At 42.2% G+C, this 21548-nt stretch overlaps 1 protein-coding gene across 1 annotated transcript; it reads left to right on the top strand.

Moving 5' to 3' along the window:
• Positions 1–45: 45 nt before the first annotated feature.
• On the top strand, positions 46–20873 carry WDR4 (WD repeat domain 4). The gene is made up of 11 exons (XM_032197102.1): positions 46–185; positions 312–374; positions 2408–2554; positions 4744–4900; positions 5653–5765; positions 8142–8202; positions 9541–9639; positions 15438–15502; positions 16623–16806; positions 17690–17759; positions 19771–20873. The coding sequence occupies exons 1-11, from the start codon at positions 46–48 to the stop codon at positions 19947–19949; spliced, it is 1278 nt and encodes a 425-aa protein (XP_032052993.1). The 3' UTR covers positions 19950–20873.
• Positions 20874–21548: the final 675 nt, after the last annotated feature.

Here is a 21548-nt window from a genome sequence, read left to right as displayed (position 1 = left end):
GGCGTCATCGCCCCGCGCCCGCCCGCCCGCCCGCATGGGGCGGCCATGGCGGCCGGCGGCCGAGATGGCGGCGGGGGCAGGCGGCGAGCGGGCGGCGGGCACGGCCCGGCCATGGCGCTGCGCGGGCCGCTCATGGCCGCCGCGGGGGGCGGGCGGCTGCTGGCGGCGCGGTGCCGGGAGCACGGGTCAGTGCGGGTCGCCTCGGGAGCCTTTGATTATAAAATAATAAAGCAGCTGATGCTCTTAATGCTTAAACTCATTTTTTTTTTTTGTTCCAGTGGTTTTACTCTTGTTTTTTTTTTTACTCGCAGGGAAGATGATCTCTTCGTGTATGATTGCAGCAATGTGGAACAGAAGGCCGTAGAAGATAAACGGTGAGAAAATAAGTGTAAATGATCCGGTGTTTTCCTAGATGCTGCATCTCTTCCTGAGGTTATGCAAAGATAATTAAATAAAGTCATGGGATGCCTCCTTGAACCGGTGATCTACGCTATCCCTGATGGATATACATAGATATACATATTTGTGGTTTAATTCAAGAGGGGGGACTGTATACATGCTCGTTTCTGTTTTAGAGAAACACCAATAGTCAATGATTTTGTATGACTTCTGTTAGTCAAGATAGTGCTTACAGTGCTGCATCTTTTATTAGACTATCTAAGGCAGGAAAAAAAGAAACAAAAAAACAGTACGCAATCTTCCTTCAAGTCTATTTTTTAGGTCGTAAGGTTTCAAAAAATGAAGAGGTCTTTTTCTTAGTTTAACTCCAACCACTGGACACTGTTTTCTTGTTTTCTGCTAAACTTGTATCAAGCTCTGGTAGCGTTAACCCTAGCACTTTTTAAAGCAGAGAATGATGTAGGCTTAGGACTTAAAACAGTTTCCTTCTTCTCAGCCTTTTTCTTTCCCACCATGGAGAAGAAAGAGAGCTAAAACCTGCATCCCGATTACAAAAAGTCATTATTTATTTCAAGAAGGCTGGAGCTATTAAAAAGTTACTGTCTATAAATGTACACTTTGCTTGAATTCTGTGTTCTGAAGAATTTTCATGGATTGATGGAACCTGGTGTGGTGGACTGTGCACCGTCCAGGGATAAGCAATCTGGAAAGCAGGATTCCTGTCCGAATTTGGGTGCAGCAAAGTCCTGTGTCTTGTCTGTACTAATCAGTATGAACTCAGGGCAGGTCCTCGTGTGGTTCCAAGCATGGTCACTGCTGCTGTCAGGGCCATGCACTGTCCTGTACTGCAAAGTGGAAACATCTTAGAAAGAATTTAGGTATAAATGTAGTCCTGGCTGTTTAGATTCCATCCTCTTTAGTTTGGAAGAATGTTTTATCTTACTTGAAGCAGCTTTTATGTATGGTATAAAACTGTGTAGTGAGGCTGTACTGTTTAAAACCCTAGCTAATAATTGTCTTCAGCTGGTGCTCATATTGTGTGGTGCTCAGTAGTGATACCAAACCTAGAGGGAGTGACAGATGTGCTTAAGGGAGGGCTTCTCTTCTGAGGGATCTCAGCACCTTGGGGAAACAGGCTGTGAGGATCCTCATGAGATTTATTCAAAGGCAAATGCAGAACTGTATACCTGGGCTGGACTAACCCTGGGCAGGGGAGCAAGATAAGGTTGGATCTACAACCTCTCTGCATCGTGTTAAGCTCACCGGGCTTTGTTAGGAGCAGCGTAAAGCCGGTGGAAACCATTCTTCTTTTCTCTTTGGCATTTGTGAGTCCTGCAGTTTCATGTCCAGTGTTGGGCCCTGGGTAATAAGAAAGGCATGGATGGGCTGGAGCTACTCCAGCAATGGGCCACCGAGGTGGTCGGGGCCTGGAGCATGTGTTGTGTGAGGACAGACTGAGAGAATGCTTCTTCAACCTGGAGAATAAAATGCTAAGGGAAAGCTTGTTGCTGTTGGCATTGAAACAGAAGTGGAGGTGGAACGCATCTCTGGAGGTGTTCAGGGCCAGGTTGGATGGGGCTTGGTCAAACTGATGTAGTGGGTGGCACTCCTGCTCATGGCAGGGGGTTGGAACTGGGTGTCTTTAAGGTCCCTTCCAACCCAAACCATTCTAAGAGTCTGTGAAGCACAGCTTTCTTTAAAACAAACAAACAAACAAACAAAACAAAACAAAACAAAAAAAAAAACACAACAACAACACACACACACGCACACAAAAAAACAAATCCCAAAAAAACTTACTGCTGGCTTTTAATGTGTGAGTACAATCCCTATACCTTTGCATTAATGTTCAAGCTGGCTTAATATTTTAAGCTGAAATCCAACTTCAAGCATTGTACTTCGTTCTTCATACTCCTTCTTGCTGGTGCTGTAAGAACAACCTTTTCTAAATGATTTCAGAAACTTTGTTTCAGGTTGTGAACTCTTTTTCTCCCCTTCTCTCTATTAGGCAGGACGGACAACCAACAGATAAAGGAAGCGATGACATCCTAGCTTTTGCCTTCTCCCCATCAGGAGATTATTTTGTCTTGACAGATGACAACAAACGTCTGATTCTGTTTCGTACTAAGCCTTCCTGGGAATGCATTAGTATCAGGTAAGGCAGCAGGATGTTGCTTGTCTCTTCATAATGGGGCTATGACTGATTAAATTAGAGCTATAAAATAGCAGTACTTGGGATGCATGAATTTGCTATTGCTAAGCTTTCTCTTTTTTATCCCCTGTTGTACTTAAGCATATTAATGATCTTGGGAATTTGTATTGTTGGCCGGGAAAAGGATAATCTCTTGTTTATTCCAGAAGACAGCATTTGCATCTTTAAGAACTGAAACTTTACTCGCTCCTAGTGAATGCTGCGGTTGGGTCTTTAAGAGTGATACTGAGCAGTTCAGTGAATGCACTGTCTGGTTCTGTTGATTAGGAGGAGAAGATATTTTAGGGAATATGTGAGCTCAAAAGCATGTTTTTAGAGCTACTGCACACTTCCTTTTGTAGTGTAGTTCTCTTGAGAAAACTGTCTGTGGCTGTCCACCAGAGGTCCTCCAGTTACAAGTTTTTCATTGCTGCTTGTAGTGATCCTCTGTTTAAAAAAAAAAAAAAAAAAAAAAAAGACTGTGAAGGACTTCCTGAGAAGGTAAGTCACCATGTAAGGTCTCTGCTTCTGGTGATCTTGATGAATGCAAGGCCCTGGTTGCAAAATACAAAATGGGGTTTTACTCAGCTTGGCTGTGTGTGTAGGGTGCATGACAGACCTTTGCTGGGTTAACCAGTGTTGCAGTGAGTAATCACTGGCAAAACTAGAAATGACAAGTTCTGTTCACTGTGCATGCTATTCCCTGCTGCCCTGACCCATTATTCCTGCCTGTAAGATGCCATTGGATAATTGCTGGATAGTTTTGTTTTCTGCTAGAAAGCCAGCTAGAATCACAGCTGGATTTTTGGGAATGTTGCTATGTCCTGTTAGGAAACTGGGAATACAGGCAAAAAGGTCTCTCTGGGGGGGGGGGAAAAAATGCCAAAGTTGAGCTAGGTAACTTGTGGTAGTTTTATGGCAAGCTGTATTAAAGGTTTCACACCTTCAATATAATTTAATTTAAAGCTAGCTTTCCTAATTTAATATAATTTAATTTAATGCTAGCTCTCCTAATAAGCTTGTTTCAGACGAAGGGGAACTTTCGGATCTGTCTCTTAAGTCAAAGGCAGTACAGCTAAACTCGAAATAAGACTTCTTGTTAGCAAGGTATCCTGTTTGGACACTGTGCTGCCTGAGCCTGCCATGTGTTAGTAGGCATTTGTGTCCTATATATTTTTCCATTGTTATGGTACTCCTTTACACAGTCACTAAAATATATTAGAATTGATATCTGTCTACCTGGAGTGCAGCATGTTGTTCTTTTGCCTCCAGAGGTCACTACATTTCAGAGTAGGTGAATAGAAATGGCCATGCTCTATGATCCCCGTTACTGGCAGTCATGTATCAATGCTTTCAGGACATGGAGAAACTGAAAGAATAATAGTGATAACAACAGCTGTTAATTTGCAGAAACTTTCTTCAGAGTAATTGTGATTAAACCTATTGCAACACTTTGTTTTCTGACCTGTGTGGTCTTTAAATTTATCTCGAAAGCTATTGGAAAAACATTACCTGCTACACTACTACTGGAACAATAAAATACTGGATGATGATGTGGGAAAGTCAAAGTTCCAGTTCAGGGTTTTTTGCTTGGAGAAGATACCCTGAGACTGTATCTCTCTGTCTGCGCATGTGAGGAGGAAGAGTCTGTAAAGCTCACAGAGGACTTTGTTTTACAGTACAAAGTGGCAGATGGAGAAATAGCATCACTGCAGTTTTTACCCGTGTTGCTGCAGAATAGTTGTACTAGGAGACCTCCTGCCTGGCTTTCTCTTTTCCACATGTTTAGGCTGTATTTTTATTAAAGAGAACACAAAGTCTACCAGGCTTTCTTTAAAGCACTGGCAGGCTGCCTAGTCAGATGCTCCATTGAGAATGTAGCAAGCAAAACGCAAACAAGCAGCTCTAATGCTTCACCTTTTTTTCTCCCACCTTTCAGGTGTTTTCTGTCATACAGTTTGTTGATCCAAGAGGTCTCAAAAGTGCTGTTTGCCTCTGCACACCTTACTGTAACGTTATTCACATTGCTGCTGTATTCAGAGTGTGGCATCTAACAGGTTTTTGTCTAGTCTGTCTTGGTCTGTTTAACTGGGTCTGAATCCAGACTTGCTGAAGTTCCCAAGCATGTTCAAACTGTGCCATTTTTCTTTCAGGTCTGTGAATAGGAGATGCACGTCCCTCGTTATTACAGCTGCTGAGGATAAGATTCTGGTTGCAGACAAATCTGGTGATGTCTATTCTTACTCAATAACAGAGCCACAAGCAGAAGGCAAACTTGAACTGGGGCACTTGTCTATGGTACTGGATGTGGTAAGTGTGCCTCCCTGTAGTTGCTGTGCAAACCTGCATTGCATTCCTAGTTAGAGTAGAATAGTTCAGTTGGAAGAGACTTAAAAAAAAAAATAAATAAATATTAAGTCCAGCTACTTGACCACTTCAGGGCTAAAACTTGCATTCAAGTTCTTTCATTGTTGCTTTGTCCCGACTTTGGGTGTTGTTGTGTTTTTTTTGTTTGTCTGTTCTTGTTTTTTTCTTCTTCAAGAGTTTCTACTTCCTTTAGGTATAAATGACACACATGGTTTGGATTTCTTCTTGCTGATTTTGGAAAGGAAGCAAGTATATGGGTTGTCTATTCTGGGAGTGTGACTGTTCAAAAATTCTTGGTGTTACAGCCACAGAAGACTTGGAGATGGAGTGCATATGGCAATTCACCCAGACTGTCATGTCAGTTTAGCTCTTCAGTGTGATAACTTTCTAACTTTTGGAGATACAGTGGGACTTCTGCTGTAGTGCTGGAGCTCAGAGGCTTTCACGGGACTCAGTAGTCTGTGCTGCTTGTCTTAGCGAGAAACAAAGTTGCTGTCATTAGGCTTATGCTCTCTTGATGTCATCAAGATTTGTGCTTCTGTTGTAGGTGGAAATTTATGGTTTAACACTTGCACCTGCAATTCAGAGTCAAGAAAAACGGATAATCTACTGCTTCTCTCTTCTTCTGGTTAGGAAAAAGTGTGTTAAAACAACCGTTGAACTGCTGGGTGCTAAAACTCTCCTTTTACCAACAGGTGCTGAGCCCTGACGACCGCTATATCTTAACTGCGGATAGAGATGAGAAGATCAGAGTGAGTTTGACTAAAGCTCCTTATAACATTGTCTCCTACTGCTTGGGACACAAAGAGTAAGTTCACTGTGTGCAGTTTGTCAGTGTGCCTCAATGGATTAAGTGCACAAATCATATCAAACATCAGGTCTGGGTTACAAAGACTCCAGAGCTTGGGGGTTGTCAGCTCAAGACAGGCTTAATCCTAGGAAATGAGAAGCTCTGTGGTCTGAACAGCCACTAATCTAATGGCAACTTGATGCAGAGTGTGGAGATCAGACTTGGAGGTTCCATGGTAATACTAGTTAAAAAAAAATAAAAATCCAAACAAATAACAACAGCACTCTTTCTGCATGGATTGTAGCGAGCTAGGGGCTATAAAATGGTGCCATAAAATAAATCCCAGGAGTCATGCTTTATTAATGTAGTTTCCCGGTCTTTCTAGCAGCTGAGAAAAGGAGCATTTTTTTGAGACTGTTCTGTTGCTGTGGGCAAAAACACTTCTACATGTAGAAGGGTATGTAGAAGATATGTCATCGGGGATATTCCTGTAAAACCTCATGTTGCCACGGTGTCTAATAAAATACAGGGTTCCCTCTGTACAAAAAAAAAAAGTCAGAAAGGATGCTCTTTCCCTTCCCTTAATTTCTTCTTCCTCCTGAAGTGAAGGTCCTTTTATTACAGTGATCTGAACAGGAGAAAGTGGCAAGGCAACCTGCTACCTACGCTGACATGATTCAGGTGCGCTCTGACCTGCTAGGAGACAACAGGGGATGTCCTCTAGCTGGTGTGTCATTGCTAGCCTCCAGGAGGGACTGTACTCTCCCTTTTCTTCTCAGTAGCTCTCCCACGAAGAAGACTCAAATGGCAAATAGACTTTAAAAGTTCCTCTATATTTTACTTCTTAAAATGTTTGTCAGTTGTGCTATTTTCCAAGTCTCTCGAGTTTGCCCTCCTTCTCTATATAGTTTTTGTGGACTTTCGGAGGGTTTTTTGTTGTTGAGGGGTCGTGCAGTCCTGTTGTCTTATCCGCTGCTAAATTTTGAAGTCCACAGCAACGAAGTAGCAAAGAAGACACGACCCTGCATAGGGCACAGAACACATTTAACTCTCCTTGGCTGGCTGCTGACTTAACTTACCCAGCAAAGTTTTTTAATAGCGCATTTAGGACACAGACTAATTTGGGGTACCAGTCTGGTTTAAATAACATCATTTGGTAGTCTAACCTGTGTAGACCTGGCATAGTGTAACAGCAACAGGCTGCTCATGTCAAAGGTCTAAGTAGTCTTTGATCAGGTAGGTTTCTATAGCGTATTTACACAGCCACGTCTGATCTTTCCCCCTACTACGTACACAAGTGTACTTTATAATGAACAGTGCTTGATACTCAGAAAGACATTTTTATACTGGGACTGTTGTGTCCATGCAGGGAGTTCATCAGTGGCCACACAGTGGAAAGGCACTTAGCATAAATCGGTTGATATATATATAAAAAATCAATCTTTAAAAAAGGAACGAATAAGTAAAGGATTACATAAATCAGCTGTTGCTCCTGTCTTGTTTCACAGTCCTGGATTTTCTTAGTTTGGTGGGGCGCGTGGTGATCCTTGTTGGATCCGTTATGCCTCCATGTGCTGCTATTGCTGTTTTGTCATGGAAGTTTGTCATTGTAGTGACCCAAATCTCTCTTTTTTTTTTTTTTTCCTTTCTGTTTTTTAATGGCCTTAAAGTTACGCCTTTTTTCAAAAGCAAGACAGTCCCACTCGGGTACTGTTCTGCTCAGGGCACTGCATTTTATGTTGCTGAGCTCTAAGATAATAATAAACTCCAGAAGTTGAGGTCCTTGTTACTCAACACAGACAAGTGAATGTAGACATAGCAATATTACGTGCTTCTGAAAAACAAGCTTTCTGTCTGAATGTGGACACTGGTGGTAAATTGCCACATGCTTGCTTTAAAAATTTGTAAAAGATTGATTGTTCTCCAGCTGTGATGGGAGAGAGGTGGTAGCTGAAAGCTGAGTCATCACTGTTGAAGTGTTTTAAAAGCATCTGTTGATTTGTGGTTTTAATCTACATCACGAATTGAGGAAGGGGAGCCATGCTATCAGAGTAAATCTATCTGCCTTGGCTTTTTCTTTTTTTTGCCTAAATACTAATGTTTTCATTTGGGAAGGAGTCAGTAGAATGCTTTGAGTGCAGGTGGGGAAAATTATTCTTTTGTTAAGTGGATCAGTAGTTTGAATAGTGTATATACTGTACCAGGTACTGTAGAAATACTTTTTCCTTCTCTAAAATGGCTCATTTGGAGAACCTGTTTTTTTTTTTTTGTTTGTTTTTTGTTTTTTTAATTAGAAGATTCTCTTTAAAATGAGCGTTTTTTTCTCATTATATGTGTTTAAAGATCCCAGAGTGTCATGCAAGAGAGCTCATAATTTGACTTCTTTCCCTTTAGGTTTGTAAGCAGAATATTAGCAGTACCCAACTATCCTGATCTGCTGTTGTCTGCTTCTGGGGTACGTATTGCAATTTCTTCCAAAAAATATTTTTCTTGGAAGTTTAGACTTTAAAACCATTGTTTGCCTGTGTTTTCCCCCAAATCCCCTGGGACGCTCAGTGTAATTTCTCATGGCTTCCAGCTTGCCTTCTCTCCCCCTCCTTTCCTTTCTTAGCTTTCTTTTCAGTGTTTAGTCATTCTATTGCTGGAGCATAAAAGCCATTTACAACTTTTATAGTGAAGCTAGCTTCTTATTAGGATCTTCAGGATGGAGAAATTGCCAAGTCCTCGCTATTTCTTGATCATTAACTCTTGCTTTGGAGCACAGACAAATTCTAATCATTGGACTGTTTAAACAACTTTGAGGCAAATGAATATTATGCCAGCCTGCCATGATAATGAGCATCTTAAGAATTAATGGCCTTAGAATCCAAGCTTTTTTTTTAAAGAGGTTTTGAGATGAGAAAACTGTTCCCTCTTCACTCTCCCACTTGCTTTCCCCTGTGAGACTTGTTCTGAAGTATGTCCTCATAGTATGTCTAGTGCATGTTGTATAGAGATTGTCATCCAAGCACTGTATAGTACTGCACTGCAATTGAAGAAGTGAGTGTTTTCACCCCTGTCAATCCTTTTCTTAAATTGGTGGGATCCTTTTGTCATGCCAGACCTGTAGAGGTTTGAGCAACCTGTAAAGAGCAGATGGAGTTGATCTAAAAGAAGGGAAACAAGTCTTTGTATCCCAGACTACCAGGACTGCGTAGGAAGAAGGTAATATTTTCTGTGAAGATTGTAGTAATTCTTAGCATTTGGTTTCAACTGCTGCTCTTGCTTCACTAGGGCTCTTGTCTCTTGTTCCTTTCATCCTTCTCTCAGCAACTGTACCATTAGTGCTGTGTGGCTCTGTTTCATTCTTAGCAAGTTCTCTGGAAAAACAGTCACTGAAGAGAGGTGTTTAGCTTCTCTCCAGGAGGCTACTAAATCAAATGAGAACTTGGGTGATAACAGGAGCAGGGGTGGAGAAGGGCAACCAGAAAGAATTGCTGCTAAAATGTTGATCACTGTATTGCTGTGCTGTTTGTGCTATAGGAGATGGACTTGAAATGTGCTCTTGCAGCTACACAATTTCCACTTCAAAGGGAAAATTAAAGTTAGCATGATTGAATAATTTAGAATTGAGGGGGAAAATGATGTTAATTAAAACGCTTTGTCTGCAGCTTGAGGTCTTAACTAAGTGACTATTTAGTAACTTCTGTGAGAAGCTCTTCAGGGAAATAGGGTTTAGCTGTAGGCCACAAGCGGCCACTCTTTGCCTGAGGAACTGCTGGTAATCAACTTGTGTTTGCTTCAATCTGCCCAGGATGGTACTCTGAGACTTTGGCACTATAAAAGCGGGGACGAAGTATACTGCTGCCATCTAAGCAGTGTCTGTGGACCTGATGCAACCAAAACAGACCAGGTATGGCTGTGTGATAAGCTGTGTGTGTGTCAGTGCTTTTGCTGTTCTCTGGATCCTTGCGACTCCCAAAAGTGTTTGTCACATTTTCTTAGGAGTGCCTCCTTTCTGCCAGTGGGTTTGGAAGTTACATAAGACCTAGAAACTGTTACAACAGCCTGGGATTTGGGGGAAGGAAGAAAGTCCCTGACATTCATTCTGGTCTTGCATGCGTTTCTGAAAATGCTAAACAGTGACTAAAAGCAGCTGTTCATAATTCTTGCAAAATACAAGTTCTGCAAACCAAAATAAACCTTCACTTAATAACTTCAGAAAACACAAATTAGCCAGAAAATATCCTGTAGCACTGGAAAAATCTAAAAAATCAACCCGTTTTTAAAATGCTTAAATTGCAACTTGAGCAACGCTTTACATTCTCTCAGAGCAAGAAGAAGCTTTGTAATGCTTATAACCAGTTACCTGAAATGTTACCGTCTGGTGGGATCAAGCTACTAGGATTGTTTTGGGTTGTTCTGAAGCTGGGCAGTGTCCAAAACAGAAAGGTCTGAGTCACAGGTGAAAATTGAATACCCCAGGAGCAATGCTTCTACTGCAGCCTGCTTGGGCTGCTGATGTGGCACGCGTTGGATGTGAGCAGTGGTTCCAGCAGTGCTTGATCGCTCCTTCTGTTACCTCTTGTCATGTGAAACAGCATGGCAAATTGGCAGTGAAATGCACTTGTTCTTGTCCCTCACACCTACATTATATTAAGCCAGGTGCTAATCTGTGGAGTTATTTAAGGGTTGTTTGTCTTACCACCCATCCTTTTGGGTGTTTTGTTGTTTTCTTTTAAATGTGAATCTCTAACAATCTTTGTCTTTGAAGACCAGGGTTGTTTCCTTGTTGTTGGGAAATGGGAAGCCTATCTCCATTTATAGCTGTTGAGACCAAAACGCCGCAGAATTCGTATTCAGGCTGAAATGTCATTGAACAGTTGTCTTTCTTCCCTAGCATTTTGCTGTTGTTTTGGTCAGACGAAGTCTGCTGTGCTGTGCCTCTCCCAGCAGACAGGAACTAGGGGTCTCTCAGAGGTTCCTTACTGTTCACGTAGGTCTGGCCTGGTCTTTTTAGTGGGACTCCCAGTTACTGAACTAGGAGCACGACACGTGGAAGAACCCCATTCCTAGTGACAGACCTAACAACTCAAGTTTGTTTGTTTGTTTGTTTTCTGAGCAAAAGACATCAGCAGGGCTGTTTTAGTGTTGGGATAATAACGTGCAGCTTTCATTTCTATTTGTACATAAGCCCTGAGGGCAGCCACTTGCATCACAGCATGTAGAGCTTAGGTACTGGAACACGTTTTTTTGCCCTTGAGTCCCTTTCAGCAGGAGTTTGTGATAGTACCTATACAGACAATTTAACCTGCTCTTGAACTTGAAAAACATACTTAAAAGCAACTTCTGCCCATATGCATGGGGTCTTTGGCTCATTTCTACTTGAGTGTAGCATTTGAAATATGTTTTTTTTTGTTTTTTTTTTTTGTTTTTTTTTTAAGTAGCTACTGCTTTTTTCTTTTTTTTCATGAGCAAAAAGTGGGTGCAATAAATGAGGTCGCAAGACCACCTAGCTGCTATCCTTGCATAGTCTGGTTGCAGGAGGATTTGAGGTAGTAGGGGAGAATTAAGACTGAGAAGACTGACAAAATTACCTTCCCATGCGTAGCCTTCTGGAAGTGTCTCAGAGAGTTTAAAAGCCAAAATGCTTTAACATTTGTGGTCAAAGTAGCTAATGCGGGTGCATTATTTGATAGGCATCGAATCTGTGCCTGCAGTAATATTGTAAGGCATTTCTTTGGGGGGTAAGAATGGTTTGTTTGTTTGTTTGTTTTAAACACTTTGCCTTGTAGCTTTATTGGATCATTGAGGACCAGTAAGCAACTTGCTGTGAAGAAAGGAATCGTTTTTAATGTGACTAGATGCTTGGACTGGCTCAGTGCTTAGTAAGATATATACTTACATCTGAGAAGACCTTCAAGATGGTCAGCTCCAACTGCCTACCTGACCTCCTGAGTCCCATCACTAAACCATGCCCCTTAGTGCCACCTCTGATCTGACACTGAATCCTCACTCCGCTGCTTACAAATAAGTTTATCCAAATGTAATACAAACGATGTAAAAGAAAAAAAGTTCCAACTCTATTTTTTGAAGGCTTCTGAACATAGTTCAGTAATACTTGCTTTGTCAGTAATGCACCTGATAAAGTCCCTTCTACAGGATGCTCTTCATATGTTGATGCGGTCTCTTAGTAGAAAGTTGGGATGCCCTTTTTTTGTTTGAGACATCTGTTTAGCTGCTCCCAGTGTGAGTAAACAGTGACCAAAAGGGAATACACACAAATTGTGGGTTAATAAATATAACACAGCAGTCAATCAACTGTATTCCTGCAGTGTTTTGCAGTTCCTCTGCCCACTGCATGCATGATGTGTCTTCTAATTGTGGCCTTGGAAGCCTTGGGCTGGCCTTCGCCTTGAACCTGCGTAATTCTGCTTGCTACCAGTTCTTGCAGGCACCTTAAAATCTGTCTCCCTGTAAACCTGGTGCAAATCTCGTTATGGGTGCAGAAGACTCAGTTGGCTTGACCCAGTTGGTATGTGTGTGCAAGAGGCAGTCTCCCGGTGATCACAGACGGATAAATGGCATTTAAACCTTCGTGCTGTGTTGCTGCACTTTTCAGTAAGTACTTCTGTCAGACCAATGCTACAGTTCTAAGCCTGCGTGGTGACCATTATTTAATGCACCATGTGAAATATCTAATAATCAGCAGGGTGGTTTTCTGGAAAGATCGTCCAAATAATATTTTTTTCATAGAGATTGTTTCTGTCTTGATGGCCAGCCAGACCAAAGGAGAAAGGAAGCTTGTGTTTTGCAGGTGTTGTAGTGCTAGAAATGCCAGAGGAATTGATGTCCAGCAGTGGTACTTAGTCCTACTGTGCATTCAGCTGTATCAACGGGCAAGGATCATCATCACAACCGAGTGTGCTATTTATAGTCTGAATTTAAGGTAGCAGACTCTGAAGTCAGCACTTTGTAGGCTGTAGCTGTCACGCCGTCTGCTAATGACTCTGGCAACTGAAGATTAGGTGGGGGTGTGATTGTTTTCTCCTTCGCATCACATTTCATTTTTTTATTTTATTTTTTTTTTTCATCGATACCCACTGTGAATGCACCGAAGCTTGAAGCATAATGATAATGGAATCACCAGTAACGCTGGGCCATACGAGTGCAGAAATGTGAGCATATTTTGGATGGCAGGTGATGAATGTGTGTGCATTTTGGGAATGTAGGAGTACTCTTGAGCAGTGCAGTGTTGCTTTCAGCCGCTAGGTTGCAGATTCCCAGTCCATTTTCCCACTAGAATGGGAATAATTCTCTCATTCCATCGTACTGTATAAATATTATCCCGATTCAGAGCTTTCACCTCATTTGATCCTCTTGACCGCAAAAGCTTGTTTAAAGTCCAGAATGTGAATTGCACAACTCCACCCCAATGCTCCAGTACATTACGTTTTCATAGGGTTACCTCTTCTCACAGGCGACATCAAAAGTTAATTTTAAGTTGTTGGCGGGCTGATAACACTGGCACAGAAATGCTGAATAAGTTAAGAGAGTATCAACTGAACATCTGTTTATCACAGGCTGTTCCTGGAGCTTTTATTTAAGTTAACTGATTTCATAGGCTTGTCCTTGAGCAAGATACTATTCAGGGCCATGCATTCAATTCACCAATTGTTAACTTACCCATTAAAGAAGCATGGGAAGGAAAGATCTTACTAAGAAGATGCATCTTTGTCCAGCTGTGAGTAACATTTGGTTCAAATCAAAGTCTCCTCCTCCCTCCCCCAGTGAAGGGTGGGGAGAGCTTCTGCATACTTTGCATTCACAAAACCTCTGTCTCTCTGACAAGGCCTGAACTGTGTAGGTGGGCATTTGCTATCACTGCACCCCGAGACAGGCAGAGAGAAGCATTGTTAGCAGAATTTTTTTTTTTTTTTTTAATTTTAATATCTTGGCTTATTTCCTCAAATGCCTAGAAAACCCGCTGGTGGTTTACAAAGGGGTTGTCAGTTCCACTTTGTAACTGTGGTGTAAGTGGCTCCTTGCTGCAGTAACTGCATTTAGGCGTGTGAGCTGCAGTGAACCTTTCTGGTTCAGCCCACTCATCCTCGTCCTACTCGGTATTTGAAGCTGCAAGCATTTTTTATATCTCCGCTATACAGGGGGTCCTGGGTCTCACCGCTAAATACGGAATAACAACTTTGTATTTCTGCAGTGGAGCAAGAAATTAGTCCCTTCTGTTTACCAGAGCTTTGAAACATACCATCCTTCTGATAATGGCTTGTAGAAACTGGCCCTCTTCTGTCCAAACAAATGGTCAAATGAGAAATATGTGCTGCTAGTGGCGTGCATGCTGCTCTTCTTTGCTTTCCCCCACCTCCCCGCTAAAGATTGCATCACACAATGGATTTTTTTTCTCTTCTGTGCTGGAGATGCTCCATGTAACTGGTTTTCAGCTATAATTATGCCATTAATTATCTTTCTTTCCTGCTGTTGGTTCATATTCGAGTAGCTGTGTTGTGTACTGTTGACAAAAGAATTAGCTTCTTGCATTAAATGTGCTGAGTTGGGCGTTTGGAGGCTGTAGAGCTTGCTTGGCTTTCCTGGATCGATTGCAAAACTCTGAAGTAAGTCCCCTGAGGATTCCCGTCCATCAGCTGGCAGCTCAAAGGGTAAAATTCAGCTTAAGCTGGTAAGCCAGAGGTTCAGTCTAGTGACCAGTGTCACGTTAGGGAAAGAGGTGGAGGCTGTGTGGGAGGGAAAAGGGGGTCTGAGGACAAGACGATGCATTTTCCCTGCCCTAGGGAGAATAACTCACCACTGCTACAGTATGAAGGTTTTATTAATCAAAATGCTAGTGTTATTGCAGTGTAAAAACATACGTGAGAACCAGCCTTTTTGCCTTTGCAGTCTCATCTTTCACGTTATATGGTAGATACTTTCAAAAAAGCACCCTTGGGCATCTTCTCGCAGATTCTGTGCTCATCTCGAGTTCTTAGTTCCCACTCAAGGAGCCCCAAATCGGCTGTTACGTATTTCAAGTGGTACTGTTTATCCAGCAAAGATACTGCCCTGGTTCTCTCCCAGATAAAACCATATATCTTCTGAATTAGGGTGTGGGTGTTTTTTTTTTTTTGTGGGTGTTTTTCTTTTAATGTGGACAGTGGCCTGAGGCAGTCTTGCCTTGTTCTTCAGAACACGTTCCGCATAGGGCAGCATGGCTTCACCCAGATGCAGACTGAAAACAGGGGCAACCCAGCAAGGATTTTGGCACTGCATCACTATCTTCTTCTTTAACAAACGTAATGTGTTTATAATCTCCAAGCTGCTAGTGCGATATCCTGGCTAAGCAAACTTAATGCCCTTATTTATTTTTTTTATTTTTCCCTTAACGTTGCAGGGGAGAATTTTTTAGGGAGGCATGCTTTCCTTTGTTGTCTTCTCTCTTGGTTTGTCTCTTGAGAGTAGCTCAACAAAACCTTTACATTTGGTCCCTGTTACGATGCCTGTGAATGTGGAAAGCTTCATTAAACAGCAAACACTGGTACAGAAATATATTTGCAGTTTAAATGTAATTACGTTGCTTAACTTGCTGTGAGTTAAGATATGTGCTAAATTTTAAAGGGTAAGACATGAAATTGAATGTGAATTTTCTGCTTTTAAAATAGTCTTAATTGATAAGGATGTTTCTTTTTCTCTTCCTGTTAGAAATACACCGTGACAAGAATAGCCTACTGCTGTCAAGGAGGTTATGTTGCTGTTCTGTGTGACTGGTAAGAATAAAGGGAATACTGGCTGAAGTCATCACAGCCCCTGTTAGGGAGGGAACAGCTTTCCCTGTTGGATACGCTAACACTTCCCTGACTGAAGTATGTGATACTGTTGATCTCTGAGTGCTATAGACATGCCTGTGGCCTCACAGGAAACCTGAGAATCCTTTTTGTGCTTGTTCTCTGCTTGAATGCAGAGATGAGTACGAAGGTTACTTGGCATAGTTAAGTTTTGCAGGACTTGTGATACCCTTCCCTCACAGGAGGGAACATGAGGTGTTCTGAGAGCCCTGCCTGGCACTCAGGATGTTCAGATCTGTGTTTGCATGAGGAAAGCACTCAGGAGCTGAAGGGCTGAGCACCGAGGAACCTTACAGTCCCACTGGCAGGGGAATATCTTGCAGGGATGGACAAAGAGCCTCTCTTTCCACAGCACCTTAATCTTGCCAAGAAAACTGCTCTCACTGACAAAAGCTTGCCAACAGGACAGAGGGAGATTGCCAAACCTGTCCATACAGTGAAATCATCCGTCCCCTCAGTGAACTCAGAGAAGCCTCAGCTTTTCCCCATCATGTGCGCTGCTGGGCCTAGTGGCTCCCTGCTCTCCAGACTCCAGACCTGCTCTGGAAGTGGAAGCCGTGTCAGCCACAATCTGTGCCTGTGCTAGTTCTCCCAGGGGCCATGCCGTGCTCTGTCAGGTTTTTATTTCCAGCTCTAGAGCCCAGCATTTCTAAACAGTGTTGTCTTGTAGACCTTGTAAGCCACCCACAAAGAAGTGGAAGTGCTGTGATGTGATCACAGTTGTGCTGTGATGATACACTCCTCATGTAAATCCTGATTAAATTCCCTTTACTACCTTTTCTCTTAAAGAAGAGGGAGTATTGACTTCTTTTTCATTGATATGACATTTGAAAATCCATTTGACATGTTAGGTATCTACAGCTGCTGCCTCTGACCGCGTAAGCAAACTGCATTTGTAGTGTTAGGGTATTTTTTGCAATTTCTAATGACTTCGCTTTAGCTCGGTTTGGAATTAGAGTGGGTGTTTGTAGTTTGCTGTACAAGTTATGGCAGTAGGTGGATTTGCTAATAATGGTAATTATTTTTTTTTCCCTCTCAAAAGTATTCCCACAGTCTACATCTTTCAGCTTGATGCCGTTGCCCAGCAGCTAGCTTACAGACAGCAAATCTCTTTGAAACATAAAGGCTGGGACATTGCATTTGAGGAAGCAGGAGATATCTGGATTTTGCAGGAAGACAGCGAAGCCCCTCTTCAGTTGTACAGACCGTGTGATGGACAGTGGAAGGTAGATACTTTTGTTAACAAAGTACCATGGATGCTTTGTTTAGTCTTGACCTGGTAACAAAAACAGGGTGAACTGTGTTCCGTGAAAGCTGAATGACACATTTCTCTATTTCAGACTGAGTAGAAGTCTTAGATACCTCTCATTCTACTTCTCTCACCTCTGTATAATGAATAACCATTGAGAGCTTGTTATCAGTCTCTTCTCTGGTAAACCTAACATCTAGCACAGTAGGATGAAGCAGAGCGCTTGTCAGCCATTGCATTCAGTCCCTTAAACCATTGCCTGTGCTCTCTGTGTGCTACACTTGATAAAAGAAAAATACAAAACAATAAAATCCCCTTGTGGTTTGCTCAGTAATGCTTCCTGCATAGCCCTCTCTGTGCCTGCCTCTGAGAGATATTTTGGGGTTCAAAGCATCCTGGGATTTTTATTCTTTATTTTTTCCTGTAGAACAGGGAGTCAGAGTTGAGGGATGCGCTAGCAAGCTCTCTGTAATAACCTGCTAAATAACTGGAAGCTCCCTTGTTAATTTTTCAAGTCCCCAGCTAATTGTGTGTTGTAAGGTGGGCTTAAATTACATTTCCAGGTAAGTTCTTTGACACTAATGTGTTCCTTCTGGTATTCCTTATCCTCACAAATTAGTAAGTGAGAGTCCATTTTCTTTTCTTTCAAGCTATACCGTGTCCCCAGGAAGAACAGGTGAACAGGTTTCTGTAGGGGACCTGAAAATAAAAAAAAAAAAAGGGGGGCCTAAGATTCTGGGGGGTTTCCACTCACTGTCCTTTCACTGTGCTCATCTGTGGCATTTTTCAGTTGGCTGTGATGCTCCAGGTTCCTTGTTCATTATGCACAGAAGCTCATGCAATGTTCCTTCTTTCCCCAGCCTGTACCTGATGATGAAGGATTACAGAGGATGTCAAAATATCTGCGTGACAACTGGACAGTGTTTGAAGGTGAGAAATTTGGCCTGAAGGTGTAAGAACTGCAATTTTAGGTCCGATATTTTTGGAGCAAGATCAGAGTTCAGGGTAGTTCTCTTGAAGCTGCATAATCTTTCAGTTTTCCTTCTGCAGCTCCATCCCTCCAGCTGGTATGGAAATGAGTGTTGGTATTGAAGGGTGTTCAGGTTACTGTTCTCAACAAATGGTGGAGGTATTTATAGGATTAAAACTCTTCTACATAGACACCTGAGCATATGGTTGTACACAAACACCCTAATACATAGCTGCAGCAGCCTGTCTTACTGCTGTGATATTGAAAACTGTTGTTTGTTTTCTTGTCTGTTGCCTGAGTGTGAAATTTTATTAGAAGTATGGTGGAGATAGCGAGATAATAGCTGCCATTAAGTTGGTTGTGCTTGGCCTTTGAAATCCAAAAGGAAGTCAAGTACCCTTTTGGAAGGGAGAGTGTTTGCGTGTAGGTGTTGCAGACTTGATAGTTAGAGCCAGGCAGGTTATTAGAAGTACAAGGGCTGAGTGAAAATGAGCAAGAGAGAAGTAGTAAGAGCAGACAGGGAGAGAGGTTCCCAGCATAATTTGGCAGTGTAGCAAATTACTGTGATACACAATAGCCTGCTGCAGCTGGGAGAGGAGGACTGCTCAAATGACAGGGTCTATTATCGTTAATTAGTAAGGGGAGGCTCACTTGATAACCACTTACTCCAGTGCAGAATTAGTGCTTGAGAAGGTAGTTACTTCTCTTAAAGGAGGTGATCATTATATTGCTTAAACCCAATCTTCTTAATATCTCTGTAGCCTTCTTTTCACCTTCTCCAGACCTGTTTCATCTGACTGCTGACTGTGTAGGCTCTAAGACAGCTAGGTCGGTCTGAAAGCAGACATTGAACAATTTGACACTGTGTTGGAACCGGTCCCAGAAAAGGGCAGAGCAAGATTTAGTGCAGATTGATCAAGTAGAGAGTGTATCCATTTGAATGGATGTCCAAAATGACAGCGTGCAATTTGTCCCGGGGCCAAAGGCCAGTCAGTTGGTTACTGTGTGAGTGCAAGACCCTTGAAAGTAAAACCGTGTGCTTTGCCAAGTATCGGTGAGGGAGAGTCGGTGTGTTTGTGTACCAAGACACAAAGGTGTGCTGTGTGTGTGTTACTGTGGAGTAGCACGCTTGCTTCATGACCAAACCATAATAAATATTGGGTTTCCATGCTCATAAACCATTTTTTTTTTTTTTTTGGAATTGAGCAAAGGTAAGAACACAAAGGGTAACTAGAGGTAAATAGCTTTGTCAGATAGATAGTCTAACAAATTTTAGAAATGTGGACCAAGCCAGCTAATCTCTTGCGGTATTATCTATAAAAACAATGTGAATTTGTTTTTTTTTTCTTTTTCGGGGGTGGATGATAGTTGCCTGTTGAAACTCTTGTAAGCTTGCGGTCCTGGAGATGCTGCGAACAATGTTATGCTGGATTCACAAAACTATAGCAAAATCAGGAGGGGTGAATGCTTAAAAAGTGCTAATGTGTGTACTGTAGGACAGCACCGTTTGAAGTCTACTGCTTCAGGCTTATTCAAAGTTAGTGCTCTAGGAAAGAAGTCAGCTAAGGACAGTTGCATAGCAATTTAGGCCCTTTGCAGTGTTTAAGCGCGGGGGAAGAATGCCAACAGGATGTCTTAACAATAAGTTGCTACAGCAGTAGTTTTAAAAACAGGAGCCTCGAAGTTCTTCAAGCGTCCAAGAGAATTGTGTGCCTTCTTTGCTCGACAGTCATGTGCCTGCCTCTGTAAGCATTTTTGTGCTTGGTTGTGCTTGGCAACGTGAATTGAGGATGGATTCTTACCAAGTCAGACAGGGCTTACACAGTGTAAATGCTGATGTTTAGTACAGTAGATGGGACCACAGTAAATAAGTTGAAATTTCCTCATCTAGAATTCCAGCACAGGAAATAATTGCTGAGACCATTAAGGAAATTAACACTTGTCTTGTGTTCCTGTTTTGCCCACTTGCAGGATTTGTTGGTGCAGAGAGCTACTACAGCAGCCTCTACAAAGCTTCATTCGATGACACGGCCATCTACCTACAGAGGAAAGAGGAAAGGTTGCAGCAGCAGAAAAAGAAAAAGCAGGATCTGCAGCATGGTTCTAATGGACAAACCAAAAAGATCAAAATAGAAGAACCATCACTATAACACCGCCTGTTGTTAGCTTGTAACTTCTGTCTTGACAAGAAGAACTCATCTGGCTGTAGACTTTTTTTTAAATGTAAAATGATTTATAGAAGATCAGTTTAAACTTACATTCAGATTCAGGTTTTCAGGTAGCCTGATACAACAGTATCCTGCTTGCAGCAGATATTTTGTACGTGTACGCTTCTGACAGCATAAAAGTGTCAGCAGTTCAGTCCTAGAAATCTCTAAGGCATGCTATGTGAATATTGGAGATGGTTATTTTCCTTGAAACGGGATTTTCTTTTTGCCTACTGTGTTCAGGCTTGCATTTTCAGGTGGAAGTGCGCTGATTAAAATTGACTTTTTTTAAAAACTTTTTTTTAAGGTCTGATAGCTAACGTAACTAACGTAGTGTAACTGGCTATGGAGAAGGGAATACTGCAAAATTCTTGTTGTATATGAAAGGTTTTAGCTGAGGCTTAACTGTCTCTGTTTTTACCCCTTATCTTCGTTTTACCTGGTAAAGCTTCTGCCTAGCTTCTAATCCAATGCTTCTTTATACAGGAAGGAGTGCAAAAACAGATTTCGTACACTGGAAAGTAAAAAAGTGTCAGCTTTGTACTATTGGAAGATCCTTCTGTTGCAATATGATCCTAGTGCCTCTGCGAAAATTATTTAGAGGCCTATGAGCAATACTTTGGAGTGCATTCTGCTTCTTTCAACAAGTACTTTCATACTGCAGTTAGCCAAGAAACACATCTTCTGGAAAAGTTAACCAGCAGGAGCCTTGTGGGGTCACTTGTTGTTCCCTCGCAAGGCAGAAGGTGCCATCTGTTAGATGAACGTGTATCATGTCTGTGTGGAATATGATATATTTCAGCTGAGACTGTAAAACCAGATGTTGGAATCTGTGCAATCCATTAAAAGCATTCAGAATTAGCCGAAGAATCGTGAATGTTTCTTCAGGTCTCTTTATGTAGTTGTGATCTCTGGGGTATCTGGATGCTTAAGAACTTTGCAGTGAAATTCTTGTTGTGTTAACGTGTAAGGCATTGGTGAGATGTAGCTTGTTCTGAAAATACCAGCTTCTGGAGAATGATGGCAGCTATTAAGAATTCATAGTTCTTGTATTGATCTCATTTAGGAGGGGGCTCCAGGGAGAGCAGTTGGGGAAGCAATTAAGGAAACTCCAGAATGGGAGACAGCTGGTCAGGCCTGAAGCGTCCTCTCTGAGCATCCCGACTGACCAAACGAGTCCGAGAATTGCTGATTGCATCCTGGGGTGGGAGATCATTCGTTAGGCAGTTTTGGGGAAAAAAATTGAGAGATTTTCTGCGTAAGCAGAGCCTTCTCCAGTCAGCTTTAGGGAAAAATTAGTGTGCGCACATGGTTTGTTCTACTGTCTGGGATGACTGTGGAAAATTAATAGTCCAAATTAAGGAGGTTGTCTAGTGATTGCCCGCGGTGCTGTTTGACATCTGAGAGAACAGTAGCACAGGGCCTGAGCCCCAGGGTGCAGCTTTGTGACTGCTCAGCTGAGGAGGCTGGTGGTGCACAGATTCAGCAGTATGACCTTACCAGAAAGGGGCCAGAAATCCCACTAGTTGTGACCTAAACAGG

Source organism: Aythya fuligula, chromosome 1, assembly GCF_009819795.1.
Source record: "Aythya fuligula isolate bAytFul2 chromosome 1, bAytFul2.pri, whole genome shotgun sequence".
In the NCBI taxonomy this organism is placed as follows: Eukaryota; Metazoa; Chordata; class Aves; order Anseriformes; family Anatidae; genus Aythya; species Aythya fuligula.
Note: the sequence above shows the minus strand (reverse complement) of the source record. Positions and strands in the feature narration are given on the sequence as shown.